This window comes from Neolamprologus multifasciatus, chromosome 4, assembly GCF_963576455.1.
Source record: "Neolamprologus multifasciatus chromosome 4, fNeoMul1.2, whole genome shotgun sequence".
NCBI lineage: Eukaryota > Metazoa > Chordata > Actinopteri > Cichliformes > Cichlidae > Neolamprologus > Neolamprologus multifasciatus.
Window position 1 is genome coordinate 1,422,998 of NC_140442.1, and position 18,613 is coordinate 1,441,610.

Genomic DNA, 18,613 nt, shown 5'->3' on the forward strand with positions numbered 1-18,613 from the left:
TCATTGCAGTAAAACGCACACGGCCGCCCCGTCGAGTCCCAAGTGTTGTTCTTGGCACATAGAAGGTCAGGTATTCATTTACAAGCCACCGTGGCCTCTTTAAACTGTGCATTTTAAGCTCCTAATGGTTCTTTGTTGGAGAATTTTGCCTCAGGCTGCTTTGTGTTTATTTTAACTTTTACACCGCGAAGCTGTGACGCGTCCTCTGCTGCGTTTCTTTATATCTACCGGCTACAAAGTCACAGGAAGGAAGAAAGAAAGCCGTTACTTCTACAAGCCATATACGTCAGTCTGTTTTTCTGGAAAACGTTAAGCTAACATGAATAATTTGTTAAAGTTGTGCTAGTTCATTCTGAAAATAAAGAGTTAGTACCAAAAAACCCCACGCCAAAAAAAGAAAAGAAAACTAAATGAGTAAATCACATCTACACAGAACATAATTTGGCAAAAATCTCATCATCAGTCTGTTGTTGCATTACTCCTGATTCCACTTTAACAACTAAAAAGAAGTCTTAGTTGATCAACTGTTCACTGAAAATATCTTTCAGGCAACATGATCTCCTTTTTCACAATAAAACACTTTCGTGACGTAAACAGAGACCATGTTGTGTCGTCTGTAAGGCCTGGTCACACCAGAGATCAATTTATTCCAATAAAATTGTGCCGATTGGTGGATTCATGCTGTTAGCTGTTTATTTCTGAAAGAAAACGTGGACCTCTCTGATCAGATGGAGTGGCTTTGGTTGCCGGTGGATTGCATAAAATAAAAGTTGGGCTTTATCGCCAAAACCAACTCAATGAAAAGCCATACGGTCTCTGATTCCAGTTAGCGTCGCACTTCTCACAGTTTCATTACCGCTTGGTGAGTAGCTGACGTGTGTTTGCAGACAAGTTCCATGCAAACTACTGGTGGGAGGAGCAACCCGCTAGCAACCAAAGCAAGCACAACAAGGTTGTGGTGTGGCATTGTGTTCCTATTCTAAGTAATTTCACAATATCAACTGCCAGAAACCACTTGCAGCCAAATCCACACTTTTCCGTAGTGGTAAACCGAGTATAAAACATAATGAACTGTCAATGTTTTTGTGTAGTTTTGAGAGAGTTTATTTTGGGGGTTCTCATCTTCCTGTTACGATTGAGTGGACTAGAGACTGGCTAACTTATTAGCATTATCTGTAGGAGCTCTATGTAAGAACATAAATGTCTGAATCGGTTTGAATGGACATTAAACTAGAAATAAAGTCTACTTGCATTTAGCTTCAGCATCTTTAAACTACACCCTCCCTAACAGCTCAATGATTGGCCAACTTCTGGAAGCTTACTGAAGGGCAGCAATCAGTGCTTGTGAGGGGTAATGACCGCTGGAAATGTAGTTTAAACAAATGTTTACATCATTATGTGAAACTCGTCCACCCCTGGCCCCGTGTTCTCACAAACACACGAAGGGAAACATGACGCTAAAATTACCGTGCTAGCTTCTGGTGTGTCCAGGCCTTCACTCTGAAAACTTTCAATTTCAAGAAAAACATTCAGTGTAGTTTCTCTGTGGAATATGAACTGCTGCTGTACATCGTGGCATCATTGTTCGGTAGGCATTGAGTGTTTATTTCCAGCATTGAACCTGCGTAAAAATGTTTCTCTAAAAATACTTTAAACATCTTGAAAAGGACGGTTAAGCTTGCATGAGGATAAAAAAAGAGTATTTTATTCCCAAGTTGTGTTGAGAAGGGTTCTTAGTTTGTAAGACGACCTGGAAATTATTCCTCAAAGGAGGGTGTCCATCCTGCTGCTGGGGTCCCCACCCAATGAGTCCTCGAGCCCAAACAGCTGGTCTAAGTTGACGGTGGAGCTACAGAGGAAATCGCTGCGGCCGTGATCCTCCTCCTCCTCTGGCCAGGGGTTCTCCAGGAAGGCTGTGGCAAGGAAGGTCTCCTCATCAAAGTCAGACATGTTGTTACTCCTCTCTGCCTCTGCTGAGCCTGCAGGGGCTTCAACAGGAGAAATGTGGGTTCCCCGCACTGTTAGGTCCTCCTCTTTCATGATGGGGCTCAGAGGCTCACCACCTTCCAGACTGAGCTCCCCGCTGAGGGCAGAATCCAGAAGGGCGTCCCAGTCGAAGTCCCCCTTCAGAGGTCCAATCTCCTTCTGTTCATCCATGGAGAGCAGAGGGGAGCTGGACCGACGGGGGGCTTTGGCAGCACCATTTCTAGAGCCCTGCTTCCTCTTGAGCCCACTCCTTCCCCTGACCACCGGCCAGGACCCCAGCATGGTCCCCTCAGCCAGATGGGGGTCCCAATTCTGATCAGCCCCCGTTGCCTCTTCGAACTCTTGAAGAAGCCTTTGGGACTCTGGGTTGACGCAAAGCCCGATCTGCCCTCTGGGCTGAGGCTGCATGTTCACCCTGAGTCTGTTCCGCAGGGCCGGGTTGATCTGGACGGGCGGCATTCGTCTCTTCTTGTAGGCACCGCTCAGGAGGCGCTCAGCATACTGTGGGTCAATCTTCCAGAAACCTCCCTTCCCGGGCTCGTCCTTCTGCCGCGGCACCTTGATGAAGCACTTGTTGAGCGAGAGGTTGTGTCGGATCGAGTTCTGGAAGGAGGAATGTATATTTTAAATAACAGCTCACACACTGTCTTCCTTCAGCTCAGATCATCAGATTGATGTTGCTCTTATTTGTGTTCAGCACATTTGAAGCTGCAGCCTGGCTTAACAGTTAGCTTAGCTTAGCTTAGCATAATGGTAGTAACATGTTTACAAAAACTGTTTCAGTCTGTGTAGATAATTTCCCCCTTCATAACTGTACAAGGGAGAATGTTTGGATAACTCTGGATTACAGTTTGCATTATTAGAGGCGTGGCCTCTGTGACTGACAGGTGTATGGTGACACGGGCGGCTGTCTGCTAGCTGTCTGCTAGCTGTCTGCTAGCTGTCTGCTAGCTGTCTGCTAGCTGTCTGCTAACTGTCTGCTAGCTGTCTGCTAACTGTCTGCTAGCTGTCTGCTAACTGTCTGCTAGGCTTCTCCGCAGCTAGCTAGAGACCCTGAACTAAATCTCTGGACCATGTTTGTGCTGTAGGAGCCTTTTGGAGCATTTTTAGTTATCTAACCAAAAATATGGATGCTGTGAAGTTACTGCACTAACAGACCGTCCAACAGGTCTGAGCTCCAGTTTTAGTGAGTGAAATTCTAGGACTAATTGGATGTTACTAAAAAGCCAAAAAGAATTCCTAAATGTTCATGCTAAGAATAAATGACAGAAAAATCTCCTTTAAAGTAATACAGGTACACGTGTACTATATCTGAAGTCCTTTTTTGCCTTAAGTCAGGAAATCAGGGAGCCAAGGATGTCCGGTTGGAGCTGATCCCAGTATGCTGCCTTTAGCACACCTGCTAAACCTGTGAGCTAACCTGCCCGCTCATGTTTCCTTTTATGATCCTTTAAAATAAATCTTAATTTAAAATTCTTTTATTTTCAGGCATCCTTCCATTTTTGGCTTGGGTAACAATATTTATATCTTTATTTTAACACACATGAGTTGCTATAAAGTTGCTGGTATGTAGCTTTTTAGGTTCAGATACCTTTAAGTGTCTTTACAGCAACAGACTTTAGCTTTTTGTGGTGCAGGAAGTACAGCAAGCAGAGCATTGTAGTCAGTTATAATGTGCTGTGTATCCTTGCATTCAACCATCCAGCCCCTCTCCACTCAGGTCTAAACACAGCGCTGACCCTGTGACCTTTGTTAAATATTATCTGCCCCATGTACTGCCTTACAATAACAAAATGCTCTGAAATGTCTGAGGCTGAAACTCTGGGAGTGCAGCGAACGGCTTCATCAATCATTGATCCAACAGAATTAAAGTTTTCTGAAAAACTGCTGCTGCCTTCATGAGAAAGAATCTGCTGCGGTTACTCCTACTGAGCTGGTTTCAGGTATTATGCTGCTTAAAAAAGGAAAACAAAAAGTGCAATCCTGTTAAAGTTTGAGTGTTTTAGGCCTCAGTTATTAATTACACACAAAGCCAAGTGGCAGCAGGCCCAGACCTCTGTTCTCAAACAGAATCACATCCAGCTGTGATGTGACCTGAGAGAAACTCATTTTCACACAATGAGTGCAGCAGGTGGCACATCCTGTCTCAGGTGGACTGCCTGTGTGTGTGTGTGTGTGTGGGGGGGGTCCGTTACCTGCCAGGTGGGGTCAGCATGGCGGTAGTAGCAGAAGTTGTCGGTGATCCATTTGTAGATGCAGGACAGCGTGATCTTGCTCTTCTTGCTGGCCTGCATGGCCATGCAGATGAGGGTGGCGTAGGAATACGGTGGCTTGATGTGCGCGTTGGTTTTGTAGTCCACGTCGTCCGGACAGTGTCCGTGCGCCACGATGCCGGGCAGTGGCTGCATCCTGCTGTAGGCCGCCGCCGTGGGCTTCCCCGGGGTCAGCGGCATCCCGATGGAGGCCGGGTCCCCGGCCAGGGGGGAGGCTGGCGCGTCAGAGCCCAGCTGCTGGTGGCCGAACAGGTGGTGCTGGTGGTGCGTGTGATGCGGCACGTTGGTGCCGAGGATGGAGAACTCCTGCAGCCACTGCAGGCTGGTCAGGCTGTCGTCCAGGCTGACGGAGCAGCTGCTGCTGTCGGTGCCGCTGACTCCGTCCCGCTCCTCAGCCTGAGCCGCCGCAGTCACCACCTCCTCCTCCAGACCCACGGAGCCTTCGGCCCACGGGTCGGCACAGCTCAGGGACAGCATGGCTCTCTCCTCTGTGTCAGCTACGTCTCCTCCTCCTCCTCCCTCTGTTACCTCCTGACAGGACTGTAAATACACACCCGACACTTCAGCGAAGGCCAGAACAATGACCCGAGAACAGCTCTGTGTGCGCGCAAAGGGACACGCACTCAATCCACATCCACACATTCATGCCCGACACCCACTCAAAGCAACAGCTCAGCGTTACGTCACTCTGACACCACAACATCTTTCTTCAGGATGTGGACAAACTTTTTCTCACACACACACACACACACACACACACACACACACACACACACACACACACACACACACACACACAAACATGCACACACACACACACACAAACATGCACACACACACAAATATATACACACACACACACACTCAAACATGCACACACACACACACACACTCAAACACGCACACACACACACAAATATACACACACACAAACATGCACACACACACACACAACCATTCACATACACACACACACACACACACACACAAATATATGCACACACACACACACACACACAAACATGCACACACACACAAATATATACACACACACACACTCAAACACGCACACACACACAAATATATATACACACAGACACACAAACATGCACACACACCAACATGCACACACACGCACACACACACACAAACATGCACACACACACACACACACACACAAACATGCACACACACACACACACAAACATGCACACACACACACACACACACACACAAACACGCACACACACACACACACAACCATTCACACACACACACGCACACACACACAAACACGCACACACACAAACATGCACACACACACTCACGCTCGCACTCGCGCTCGCGCACGCACGGGTCTTAGTTGTCGCGTCCTGTTTTAATAAAGTTTGGATTTTTTCCGCTTTCTGGACTTTTATAAGTTTTTACGCGCAGTAAAATCCGCAGATTTGCGCTTCTTGTAATCCGATCGATCAAACTCTTGAGGACTTTTGAACAGTTCTTGTGTGATTTCTACATTTCTGTACTGATTTGCTTGCTGAGAGAAAGACGATAAATGACCTTCGGAATAAAGACTCACCTTTGAGCTGCGCCCGTTGAATCCAGACTGATGGAGGCCGAGTGTGAGTCTGCGCACCTGCTGCTCCACACGGAGACCTGGGGAGGAGTCCTGCTTCTCCTGCTCGGCGGAGGTTTGTGGCGGCTGTCAGCGCGCTGCGGGCTCCAGTTTAATACCTGCTGCAGGAGGTTTGACCGGCAACCATAGAAACGCTACACCCCCTGTAAACAGCTCCGCGCGTCTTCATTGGCCTCCCCGTTTCTATGGCGCTTCATTTTTAATCACGCTCAAGTCAACTGTGGCCGCGGGTTCTCAATCTGAGGCCCGGGGCCGCTCCGGGGGACCTGCTGGGACTTTTACTGCAGGATTATTGCAGTTTTATTAAAAGCAAACTCCGCGTGACTTTTTCTTTCTTTAAAAAGCGAATGAATGCAAAAACATATTAAATCAGGATGGAAGCTCAGGTCCTGCTGCTCCACGATGCACCATCCACCCACACATCCATCATTTCTATCATATCTAATACCGCACTTATTACTCATCTGCATTCAGGACAGATTAAGACTCCATATTATTAAGTCTTCCAAAAAGCTTTCAAAAAGTAAAACCAGATTTTCTGTTGTCCTGCTGCTCTGAACAGTCTGAGCATGTGGAGCTTCATAAGGGATAAACTATTTGACTGACTTTAATTTCTTTGAGATGAAGATTTTACATTTAAAACATGAAAATAAAGTCTTTTAAAACTATACAGAAGACCCGATTATGGAAAATAAAAATGTTTCCTCTGTAAACGTTTCAACTGCCGATGAAACTTTTTACACTGAAACAACAGATTTAAATCAAGAAAAATCTTTTTTCTCGTCATGATCTGGAACTTTCATAAAATATTTCCCCAATAAATCTCTAAATCTGTCAAAATAAAGAAACAACAATAACAAAAAAATTCTAAAAACCAGAAAGTAAATTTTGTGTGTTAATCAATCAAGCAAAACTTTATTTATATACACTTTTTATACAATAAAGCTGTAACTCATAGTGCGCACACACACATTCACACACACACACTACACTCATGTAGTATCACAGCAGGAGTGTCTTTGGAAACACTGAGATACAAAATAATAACTAACAGTGAAACATAAAGGGAACTAAGGTGAAAGAATAAAGACATTATATAATGAAAGCAGAGTTTTAACATTTAAACAAACAATACAATGAAAATATGACAATAAATTAATAGAAGGTGAATTAAAATTTTGAAAAAGAGTAAAAAAATTAAAAAGGATCTAAACAGTCTGAGCAGCCCTCGGGTCATCAGGTGGACTCTTCCATAACACGGAGCTTATTAACTCCATAATAATGCCATGTTACCTCTATGATAACTCTATAATAACTCTATAATACCTCTATAATAACTCTATGTTAACTCTATAATAACTCTATGATAACTCTATAATACCTCTATAATAACTCTATGTTAACTCTATGATAACTCTATAATAACTCTATGATAACTCTATAATAACTCTATGTTAACTCTATAATAACTCTATGATAACTCTATAATAACTCTATAATAACTCTATGATAACTCTATGTTAACTCTATGATAACTCTATAATAACTCTATAATAACTCTATGATAACTCTATGTTAACTCTATAATAACTCTATGATAACTCTATAATAACTCTATAATACCTCTATGATAACTCTATAATAACTCTATGATAACTCTGTTACCTCTATAATAACTCTATAATAACTCTATGATAACTCTATGATAACTCTATAATAACTCTATGATAACTCTATGTTAACTCTATAATAACTCTATGATAACTCTATAATAACTCCCCACAAATCGTCTGAAAACTGTTGAGAGTTCATTTGAGACGCGACCAAAAGGAGAAAATATTAAAAAGTGTTTGTTTGGTTTTGACGAGGGAACATTTGATCGTCTTTAATAACAGAAACAGTTTGTGGAGAAAAAGGACCTGCTGTTCAAAGTGCCCACCTCCCTCCACCTAAAACACTTCTACAGGATACACCTGTGCGTCCTCACTGATAGCTCCTCCTGCAGACTCCTCCCTCCTCTGTCCTCCTCCAGGTCACAGAGGAGGAGAAGCCTCCCCAGGTCTCTGGTGGAGGAACCAAAGGAGGGGTTATAAAATGAGAACAGGGTCAGTCTTCATATTTAGGGTGAGTGATTCGTGTTTCTGTTTTTGTCCTCACCGGCTCGTCTCTTTGGATTTCCTTGTCCTTTTGTTTTTGTTGCGCTCTGAACTTCTTGGTTTGTTTTTCTTTGCTTGCATCGCCTCTGTCTGCATGGTCACATGTTACAAGAATACTGGAGTCTCTCCCTCACATAATGACTCCTCACCCCTGGGTCTGACCTCAGAGGCCTGGACTGAGAATCAGGCATCAGCCACAGGAGACGTTTTACTGCAAAACGAGGTTTTTGTCTGATTCTGAGAGTATTCGAGTACTTTAATACGGTTACTTCTTGTGCCTGACTGGGCTTGCTTGTTTGTCTGCACAATAAATTTAACATACGAGACAAACCAAAAGCTGGACCGAGCGTCTGGACTGATGCAGGCGGAGGCGTGTGTGAAGGAATGTACTTTTGTCCATAAGGCAGAAAAGGAGAGAAAGGCGAAACAAAGAGCTCGGTGCCCCTGAATGTTCTGTTAGTGTGGCTGAGTGGTTTCCTGAGGCCCCTCACAAAACTGTAAAGCTATAAAAAGGCTTCCTCATCTCCTCAAAGCTGGTCTCAACTGATCTGCACAGGCTGCTGACAGCTGCAGGCTGAGTCAGAGAAACACAGCTTCACCTGCTCACAAACCTCTTCAGGTGTGAGGGGAGGAAGTGGAGCTTCAAAATAAAAGCTGAATGGTGGTGGAGATAAATGATGTTTTCATTCAGGACACAGATATTTCGATTGATGCGTGAGTAATGCTAACATCAGGGAGTAAATGGATTAACTTTAAACCTTAATATACTTACATGGATGAGTTTTATTAGAATACAGTTGTTATTTGGCGTGAAAGTCAAAAATGAGCGATGCTCACATTTTACTTTGATTTTATGCCTGTAGTCCTGTCTCTGTCCCAGCTCTCTGCTTTGTTAGCCTTCTTCACCTGTTCTCATACAGAGGTCAGAGGTCAAAGAGGGACCAGTGAAGCAGACTAACGTTAAAGAACAGAGGAGCAGGGAGAGGCGATCTGGACTCAGAGCGACTACAGAAATCTGTCATTAAACTTCACAGACTGGCTGATGAGCCCTTGGACACTTGGATTACTGCCATAAACACATAAACACGTTTTCATCTGAAGAAAAAAAGCAGAAAAACACAATAAAGACTAAATCCTGACTGTAGGGACGCTGAAATGGAAACAAGAAGGTGAAAAACTGAGAAAACAGTTGCAGAGACTCGAAACATCGTCCACAGTGACAAATGCTGTGAAACAAAGAGGAGACAGAAAACACACAAAGATGTAAAACAGCAAAGAAAAGACCAGATAAACACAACATGAGGCAAAATGTGCACAAATACATGCAAAAACACAAACAGAGACACCAAGCGCTATTTTGATTTTTATTTTCATGTGTTCCAAAAGAAAATGACAGACAGCAGAATTATTGACACATACTCAGGATATTAACTGAAATTTGTTCCAGATTCAAATATTTTTATTACAACTCTGCTCCAAAGTTTGTGATCTTTGAATGCATTTTTAATCACTTTGAGGTTTGAACTGCTGGTTTAGTAAAAATAAAATCGTCACCTTGGACGGGAAGCAGGAAGAAAATCTAAAAGATAAAATGTCAAATAAAACTGAGCCCTTTGAATACAAATGAAAATCTATTTAAAGGTTTATTAATAATAAAAACTCCATCGTCATTTCACTCAGTTTAATTTCTGAAATCTGGTATATATGTTTGTCTGTTCGTTTTTGTGTCGTTTTGTTTAAATGCGCTCGGGTGTAATGTCTATGATTGGACAGATGAGGGCGCCATATACACGTGAGACGTGAAAGAGGAAAAAACTGACCTGATTGAGATGCTTTTATATTTGTGCCGTCATTAAAAAGTTATTCCTGCTACATTAATGTCGCAACCATATTTTTTCTCCACTGATTTCTTCCAAAGCTGAGCAGGATTCAGTGATTCCCGCTCGGAAACAGAGGAAACTCCATGAACACATCTTCACCTCCACTTTTACACACTATTAATCTATTCATCTTATTTATTTAGTTATATTTTTTTTAGCATTTGTTTGTTTGTTTTTCTATTACTGTGTTATTGCCTTTATTTATTCCCTTATACTGCGATTTCTCTATAGAGAAGGTCTCACTATACTTTTATTTGTGTTGTTATTACTATTGTTGTATTTCTTATGTATTTTCCTTTGTGCTTGTTATGCTTTTGTGCAGTAGTGACGGTTTGTTTCTCTCTCGCAGTGTTTTTTTTTTTTTTTGCACTTCCTGTTCTCTGTTGTCATCACAGGAACACGTTGGTGGATCTGTCAGACGTCTGTGCAACAACTTCTGTGATAATTAAAGAAACCGATTCATGTATTACTTTTATAAAGTAACCGACTTTCCTTCAAAGCTTCTCGTTTAAAGTTTAAAATGTGGAACTGCAGATTTTTGGGGTTATTCTCTCTGGCACAGCTGGCTGCCGGCGGAGCTCACGGGCACGTCACTGCAACCCCCCCTGGCTTCTGCTCCGCGGCTGCTGAGTGACCCCTCATCTGGGACTCTCCTCAGCTCTTTCTGGGATAGTGGCTCGGCTGCCCCTCTGTTGGTCTTCCTTGGTCTCTTGTGTTCTGAGGGCCTCTGGATGTCTGGAGTCTTGATCTCCTCCATACCTGCTTCATGCCCTGGAGGACGGGGCAGTGGCCCCCCCACACCCTCTAGCAGATCATTACATGATCATTTTTTGAATACAAGCGTGTCCATGCTCACAGGTGTACACACAGGTGCTCACACACACAAACTACACCCTTTTTGGCTCCTACCTCAAAGCACACTGTGTGCTGTCGATCTTACGTGCTGCACAATAATGTTTAATATTTAGTATTTACTGTTATATTCACATAGATCATCGTAATGTTGTTTATTGTATTGCTCTTGTTTTCTTCTGCTTGTTTTCTTTTTTCTTTCTCAACAGGTGATCCAGGTGATTGATAGATGTGTTTTTTTTTGTCTGCTTATTCTGTTGGTTTTTGGGTTTTTTTTGCCCTTCTCCCCCGTCCCTCTTCTCCGCTGTTTTTCCCCCTCTTCCTTTCTCCATTTTCTTTTCCTCATTCAAGTCTGTCCCACATCTAGCAAGTGAAAATAAAAAATAAATAAAATAAACAATAAAAGGTGAATCAAACAGACCATTACGGCAAGGCTGGGATGGTCCATTTGGTAAAGTAAATCCGTTGGGCATCTTTCTTCGCCTTTAGACAATAAATCTGATGGCAAAAGAGTAAAACGGGACAGGCAAAAAAAAAAAACGATTTTTGGGGTTATTTCTGTAGTTTTTGACTAAAAAGTGGTGAGATGACCCCCAGCTGAACTTTTCTAACATTCAGCAGCAGCTCAGACGGGGACCATGAAGCACGAGCTGCTCCAGGAAGCAAGAAAAAGAAAAAAAGCAATGACACAGAAAGCTTGATGTTCCCGTTTCATCGGAGACGACGGCTGCATCGGGGGCGCTGCACGTCTCCAGCAGGCAGATAAAAGTGCATCTCGTCCTCCAAATGTGCTTTTGTTTTACTGCTCAGGTTCATTTTTAACATCCGCTCAGAGACAAACCCTCACCTACGAGCAAACATCCCCCACCGAGAATATTGATGAGCACAAGTTAAAGGTCGGGTCAGTTAGTGGCTGTGAGTCACTGAGAATTCAATAAATATGTTAACAGATGAGAAATAAAGCACCAGAGATAAATGCAGGTGAAAAAATCTCCGCTCACTGATAAAACATCACTTTTCACAACATTCGATTTAATTTCACTGCCCTGACGCCACTTCTGATCAGATCTGAGGAATATTTGCGTTTGAAGGAATTATTCAGAGATAAAAACCGACACACTTTGTTTTGAACATGGCGCCGCCTCAGCCAGCGAATCAGGTCACAAACAGCATGTTCACACAGTTCAAAGGGCTCCACAGATAAAAGGCAGGCTGAGCACAACAAACACGAAACAAGCATCAGAAATAAAAATATTTCAGAATAAGAGAATAAAAATAAAGAAAGGGACGATTTTAGTCTTTGCACTAAAATCATTTTTCATGGACGCCCTGGCTCGATCTGCGCCAGGGGTCAGTTTGGGGACCGGCCTTGTGTCCTGTGTATATGCCCCCCTGTCTGTGTGTAATTGACACACTGAGGAGTCACATGATCATCAGAGCTGAGTGCTCTTTGTCAAGTTTAAGACGGGACAGAAATAAAAGATGAGGAATTCAGGCAGCAGCTGCAAACATCACACCAACTAACACGACCTGTCGTCTATCAGACCAGCGAAGCCTCCAGTGGGGGCCATCACAGTGGCTACATCATTTATATACAGTCTTTGGACTAAATTATACATCTCCTCCCTCTCTGACATCACAGAGAGCCAAGATTAGAAAACACTGTGACCGACTGAGCGTTCAGAGCAGTCTGAATCCTGAGGATTACAGCACACACACTGACCTCATTAACTGAAACTTTGGCCATGTTTAATCTGCACATCCAGCTCCTGAACTGAGATACCTGACAGGTAATAAAGCAAAAGGAGAGCAGGTCCATCTGCTGTGATGTTCTCATGAGGAACCACCAGACCTGCTAAAGCCTGTCAGGAGCTTTGTGTCCCTGTAGTCTTCCTCTTTCCTCCAATAATACATAATAGATGCCCTCCTGTGTCACATGCTCCTTCACCTGCAGCAGGACTGAATTATTCACCTGATGGCAGAAAGAGAGCCGGACAGCCTGCAGCCGAGAGCTGCTCTGCCCCGATAAGAAGATTATCAGTGTTCATCAGGAGAACCGTCACTGTGGGTCCTCTGGAGCTCAGCTCTGAGGTGACAGGCTGATAGTGTTTCGTGTCAAAGCCACGACGCTCATCGAAGCACAAACACTTGTTCCTTTTATCTGTAGCCCATCATCCAAAAGGCTTTTTAGAGTGTTTGCAGAAAAATGCAGCATGTTACCATGTTTGAAGTCTCTGTGTTAGAGTTTTAGCTGCAGCCATCTTGGTTTTTGAAGCCAGAAGTGACCATGTTTAGGTTAGATGTTGGAGTGCTAAGTTAGCGGTTAGTAAGATGCATCCACATATATCTGTGTAGGTTCTCAGTTATCCAGGTCACGGAAATCTAAGGAGCTTGGAAAGACTTTTTAAAAATTTGTGAAGACATTTTACCTGCTCAGTCATCCAGGTAAGTGAATCACTGTTGGTTCTGTTCATCTGGACGTAGCCAGACGGAAGAAGTCACTTGGATGAGTGACAAAACGTTTCTCCCACTGAAAACTCCTGAAAACGTCCAGATGAACAGAATCAAACTTCGGGGATTTACGTACCTGGACGATTGATCGTGCATCTTTTGGGGTCTCAAGCAAAATGTATCTTCAGTGCTAAAACCAAATGGTGAAGGCGTTTAAAGTCTATGGGAGTTATCCCTTAAGAGGGTCGTTGACCCACTATTAGCATGAGCAAAGGTGTGAAAAAAGGGCGTGGGTCATTATCAACAGAGGTTTCGGGTGAATCCATTGTGAGACTTTCCCTCACACCATCATCATTGAGATCAACTGATGCAAAACGTGAGTGGAGGTTGAGGCACCTGGGAAGGGTCTCAAAACTGTTTTGTAGGCGGCAGACAGTTGGCGTTGTGAGCCACCCGTCTGTTCAAAGGTGGAGATGCCACCGTTTGGTTTTAGAAATGAAGAAGCTTCTCGGATGGGAAATCAAATGTCCTCACGAAAGCTACAGAAGTCCGGTCAGCTTTTTGACAGTGGATGTTGGAGACTAGAGTCTGCCACCCCTGGGGCCACACCATTTAAAGGTTTCTAGAAACGTCTCTGCAAGCTCGTGTGGTGAAAAGGGGTCAGGATATAGATAAAGATGTCCTTCTTTACGTTCTCACTGTCACGTTAGTGTTTAAATAAATTATGCTTCATCATTTATAAAGCAGCATGATTTATTTTTGATGTGCTCCTGAGATGTTAATTTTGGTTTATTGTCCAATAACAACAACAATTAAGATGTTTGTGAAGGCAAAATCAATTTCATTATTAGCTCCTTATTTCAGAAAAACATCAATGCAAGTCACGTTTATAGGATATGATATATTATATGGAGCATACACATTTAAGACATGTGTATGTGGTCAGAAAAAGAAAAAGTAGTGAAAAACTAGACATACATGAATAACAGACATGTACATTTTATATGAATATGAGTATTATTACTCATGCCCCCGCGACCCGGCCCCGGGTAAAGCGGATAAAGATGGATGGATGAGTATTATTATTGTTAATAGGCAAATTCAAGTTTGTTGGATTCCAACATGGGTTTAATATTCTTTATATGAAAATATTTATTAATAAAAGCAATTAAAATTATTTAAATTCTGGACTTTATGTACTAATAACAGAAAAATCTCTTACATCAAAACGTTTGTAAATTAACACATACAGTACAAATCTTTAAAATACCCTGTAATTCTCATGAATATTCTGCATTACTGTGGAAACAAATTATTGAATAAATCGGTTGTGTTGTTTCACATTACTACAGTATATATTACAGTTGTGATAAATGCAAAAGCAAACGCAAAGTAAACCTTCGTGTATTATGTAACACACTCCTTATAGAAGCCTATTTGATTTAAAATGTATTTTTGATATATCAGGTCAGGAAAAATATAGGCTGTCAGTTAAATAAATTATAAAATAAAATTTTAAAAATGTATTTAATTTATGTCTTTCTCGGGTTGACTCTATGAACGGGATATGTTTCAAAAAATAAAACAAAACAAAATATTTACAGTGTTTACACGTGTGAAGCTCGTGAGGAAGCAGCCAATCGGCTCTATGAGTTTACGGCAACTGGCCGATCGAACATTACGTCAGCGTAACGAACACAAATGAAAGCGCTTGTGTAACCATACTCGACAAACACTGAGGGCGGCGTGGACAGTTTTCACTCACCCTTCTTTAAGACTCCACCCACCGATACAGTCCTAACACTTAAAACCAGCGCACCGAAGAAATTTAAACTGCTTTCATCGATAGCCAATCAGCGCCTCTGTAGTACTCTCTCGCCGTGAGCCGTCCAATCAGTGACGCGTTGCTCTTTGTTGTTGGCGATGACATGAAAACATTGTTGTTGCTGCTGCGGAGACTCACGGCCAGACGAGCAGGAAGGACGGAAGGTTCGCGGGGCTTCCTTCAGGTCCGGGTTTAGTTATTATCATTTTTTTATTTTTTAGAAAAGAAGGTGGCAGTTTTTGTCTGTAAAGGAGCCGCGGGAGCAGCCATGTCGGTGAATATGGAAGAACTGAGGCACCAAGTCATGATAAACCAGTTTGTTTTGACGGCTGGCTGCGCCGCGGATCAGGCGAAGCAGCTCCTCCAGGCGGCCCACTGGCAGTTCGAGGTGAGTGGGAGGTTTATTTACACGTTGAGTCCTTTTATTAACCCCCACGCGTGGTTTTGGTGTACAAAGAGGTGCCCGTGAACTCGCTGTGGTGATTGTTTTGAGGATTTCCCGTGCTGCCTCGCTGCCATGCGCTCCCGGGGCTAGCGTTAGCCGCCTAGCCGCGCTGAGGACGTGGTGTTCGGCTCGATGCTTTTTGTTTACATTCTCCGTCGCCTCGCCGTTAAGCTAGCTGCTGTTAGCCGGGCAGAGCGGCAGTGCGCTCGGGTTGGACCAGGGCTGTGTAAGGCTGGAGGAGAGCGGTGTTTATTTTGGCGTGGAGATGCTGATAAGATAAGATGCGCTGTTTTTCATCCGCTCGCATTACTCACAGATCATAAACTACAGGTCAGGCTTGTTTACCGTCAGAGCTCGCAGGGTGATCTGATCAGCCCCTCCCTGCCCAGCTCAAAAACAATCGTTTCATCACGTTTCCTGTGTGAGTTTCTGGAAGCACAGCGAGCGGCTCTCTGCGTGTTCGTGTCCGCTTCAGGGAGCGGATAAAGAGGTCAGACCGTGCGTGCTCCCCGCTAAGCGCCCTGACATTGATCCCGGTGCTTCTCGGTTATATATAGACCGATTAAGGTGCATTATCCTTCCAGCTGTTCCTATACACGGACCTCCGTGTGCCATTAACACCTATTAGAAGTTGAAGCTGGCTGGTGGAGGTCAGTTTGAGCTGCTTCTTCGCAGTTTTCCCAACTATGACTCAAAGCCGAGAAGTCCTCCTCTAACAGGGCGAGGCAGGCCAGCAGATAACAGAGGACGAGCCTTTAGCTGCTCGTTGTGTTTAGTGGGAGTCATAAAATGACTCTTTTTCTCTTTTTCCCCTCTCATGAAGAAAGTGGGTCCCATGATATTAATCTGACACGCATGCCGGGACGTGACTGTTTACTGGGCCTGTGATGGTCGGGCTAATATTTCAATAAAGCATACAGTGTAAATACACAGTGTAAGTCATTACAGAGGGCTCTGTGCTCACTGGGAAATGAAAAGTAGCCACTATTGATCAGATTTTGTTGAACAACAAACTTGGAAATTTCTATGAGATGACGGTCAGGCTCCCTCTGCTCCTCACTGGTTTCCTCTTTCATTGCTAAACAGGCCTGAGCTTGTTTCTTCATGTGCTGCAGCACAGAGCGCTGTGTTTCACCACACGCATACTCGTGTTTGCAGTGACGTGGTTTGAAATCCTCCTCAGCCTCTCTTTAACCACCGATCACAGATTGTGGATCGGATTAAGACTTGGGGATTTTCCTTTTCATGGATCCAAAATGTTAATTTAATGATCTCAGAGACTGGATCGCTGGAAGAAGTCTGACATTTTTATTTTGGCCCATCTTTAAAAAGCAGAAATGCACAGACTGCTGAGCCTGATAAGGCAGGGTTGGCAGCCCATCAGCCATTCCTGCTGCCTCGCCTCACAGCAATTTGTGAACGTTATTCTTATTCAGTGAAATAAATAAAGGATAAAAAAAAAGATTTAGGTGTAGCCAGGTCTTGTTTACAAGTTCTGCCCCATCTGTCTGCGTTTGCGTGGATAATTTCTCCTTGACCACCTTCCAGAACATCTGACATGTCATCAAACGCACCCATCCGCAGCGTTGACCTGCTGAGCAGCTAACGGTCACCTGAGCTTCCACACCTCTGTCTGTTGCAGCCAGGTGCTGCACCGGGAGGGGAGGAGGTGGTGATGTTTGGAGTACTGTCGGGAGTTGGGGTTACGACTCTGATTGGCTGACTTGTTTATTTGGAAAAACACGCTGTGCGCTGCTACTTTGTGTGTGTGACTGGAAACTGTGATTAAGGAGTGTTGTTGTGTCTCCGGGGTGAGTCACTAACCTTCACGTTACCTGGACAACATAATACAGCTGAATAACTGGAAGACAACGCTGAGGGAGAAGCACGGGTTAGAGGCGCAACCTTGGTGTGAAGGACGTGGGCATTCTTCGCGTCTTGCAGTCAGACCTCAGTCCCACGCTAACATGTCCCCACAGCACGGCTGTTATTTTGTTTTGGTGTTTGCTGAATGAAGAGAATCGAGCTGCAGTTCCTCTAACGTCCACTGGAGGCTCCAGCAGTTAGTCAGTCCCCATAGACTCCCATGTTAGAACATTCCAGCAGAAATCAACAGGTTTACATCCTGACACACAAACTCGTTCAGTCTCCGTGGATAATTTCCTCTTTTAGAACAATCGTCCAGGTGTTTACGTTCACGCTGGATGTCCTGCTGACTCACAGTTCAAAAATAATCTGTATTTATCTCGCCTGTGTCACTTGCCTCTCACTGACATCATACAGACCCAAGAGTAGAAGTTTCAAAGTTTACATTCATGAGGAAAGATTGAACGATGTTAAGGAACCGCGTGACCACAGCCTGTCTGTCAGCTGGCTGTGAAGAGACGCATGGACCTTAAATAATCCTGAGATTTAACCTGTGGACGAGTAACTGCAGCAACGAAGTTGGTGGAAGAAGTTTGTTTGAGGCTTTTAAAAACATTTACAGTTGGTTAAAAACAGCCCGAACGCTGAGTGACGTTGGCAGGTCCAGATGAGTGTTTTGTGTTGATTATCATGTTGATGATGATGATGATGTTTGTACAGTGGTGACTCGTTCTGAGCGAACACAGTCACACGTGAGGAGCCTGAAGCAGGAAATGTGTTCATGCTGTTTTTGTAAAATTACTACAACGACAGTGAAAATAGCTGCTGATTAACTTCCTGTCGAACCGCCCGGTTTGCCCCTTTGCTGAAAGAGGAAGTTTCTTTTTGTGTTGGAGCTTCTGTTTTTTTTTTTTGTCCTCGATCATGAGGCGCTAGAGTGAAAGTAAAAGCCGTCACGCCGCCGCGAACCGTTTCCCCTCTGCGAGGACTTTTAAAGACAGTCGCAGGTTACAGAGTTTCCTGCAACAAACCAGAAAATTAAACGAGACAAAGAGCGGCTCTTTGCACAATAGCGGCCGAGCGCTTTCGCTCTTTGAGATGGGTGTCACGTTGTACGGCAGACATTCCTGCGCCACCGCTGTTGTTAAAACAACCACGGCTGGGGGGAGGGGGAGGGAAGGGCATTCATTCAAGTGTTGGGAACAAAAAGAAGAAACCGAGGCTACGCCGAGCTGCAAAACAA

General features: G+C 43.9%; 2 protein-coding genes across 3 annotated transcripts in view; one reads left to right on the plus strand and one right to left on the minus strand.

Moving 5' to 3' along the window:
• Positions 1-1,101: 1,101 nt before the first annotated feature.
• On the minus strand, positions 1,102-11,301 carry foxj1a (forkhead box J1a). Its single transcript, XM_085156538.1, has 4 exons — positions 8,053-11,301; positions 5,839-7,958; positions 4,182-4,799; positions 1,102-2,589 (listed from the first exon to the last, which is right to left on the minus strand). Exons 3-4 carry the CDS (start codon positions 4,734-4,736, stop codon positions 1,765-1,767), a joined length of 1,380 nt encoding a protein of 459 aa, XP_085012664.1. The 5' UTR covers positions 4,737-4,799; positions 5,839-7,958; positions 8,053-11,301; the 3' UTR covers positions 1,102-1,764.
• Positions 11,302-14,927: 3,626 nt separating this feature from the next.
• ubald2 (UBA-like domain containing 2) overlaps positions 14,928-18,613 on the plus strand; it is a 10,408-nt gene continuing 6,722 nt past the window's right edge. For both annotated transcript variants that reach the window (XR_014873668.1, XM_085156589.1), the window contains exon 1: positions 14,928-15,447. Coding sequence is in view for 1 of the 2 variants with exons in the window: in XM_085156589.1 (XP_085012715.1) it covers positions 15,328-15,447 (120 nt within the window). In the remaining variant the exon portion in view is untranslated. The remainder of the gene's footprint in view (positions 15,448-18,613) is intronic.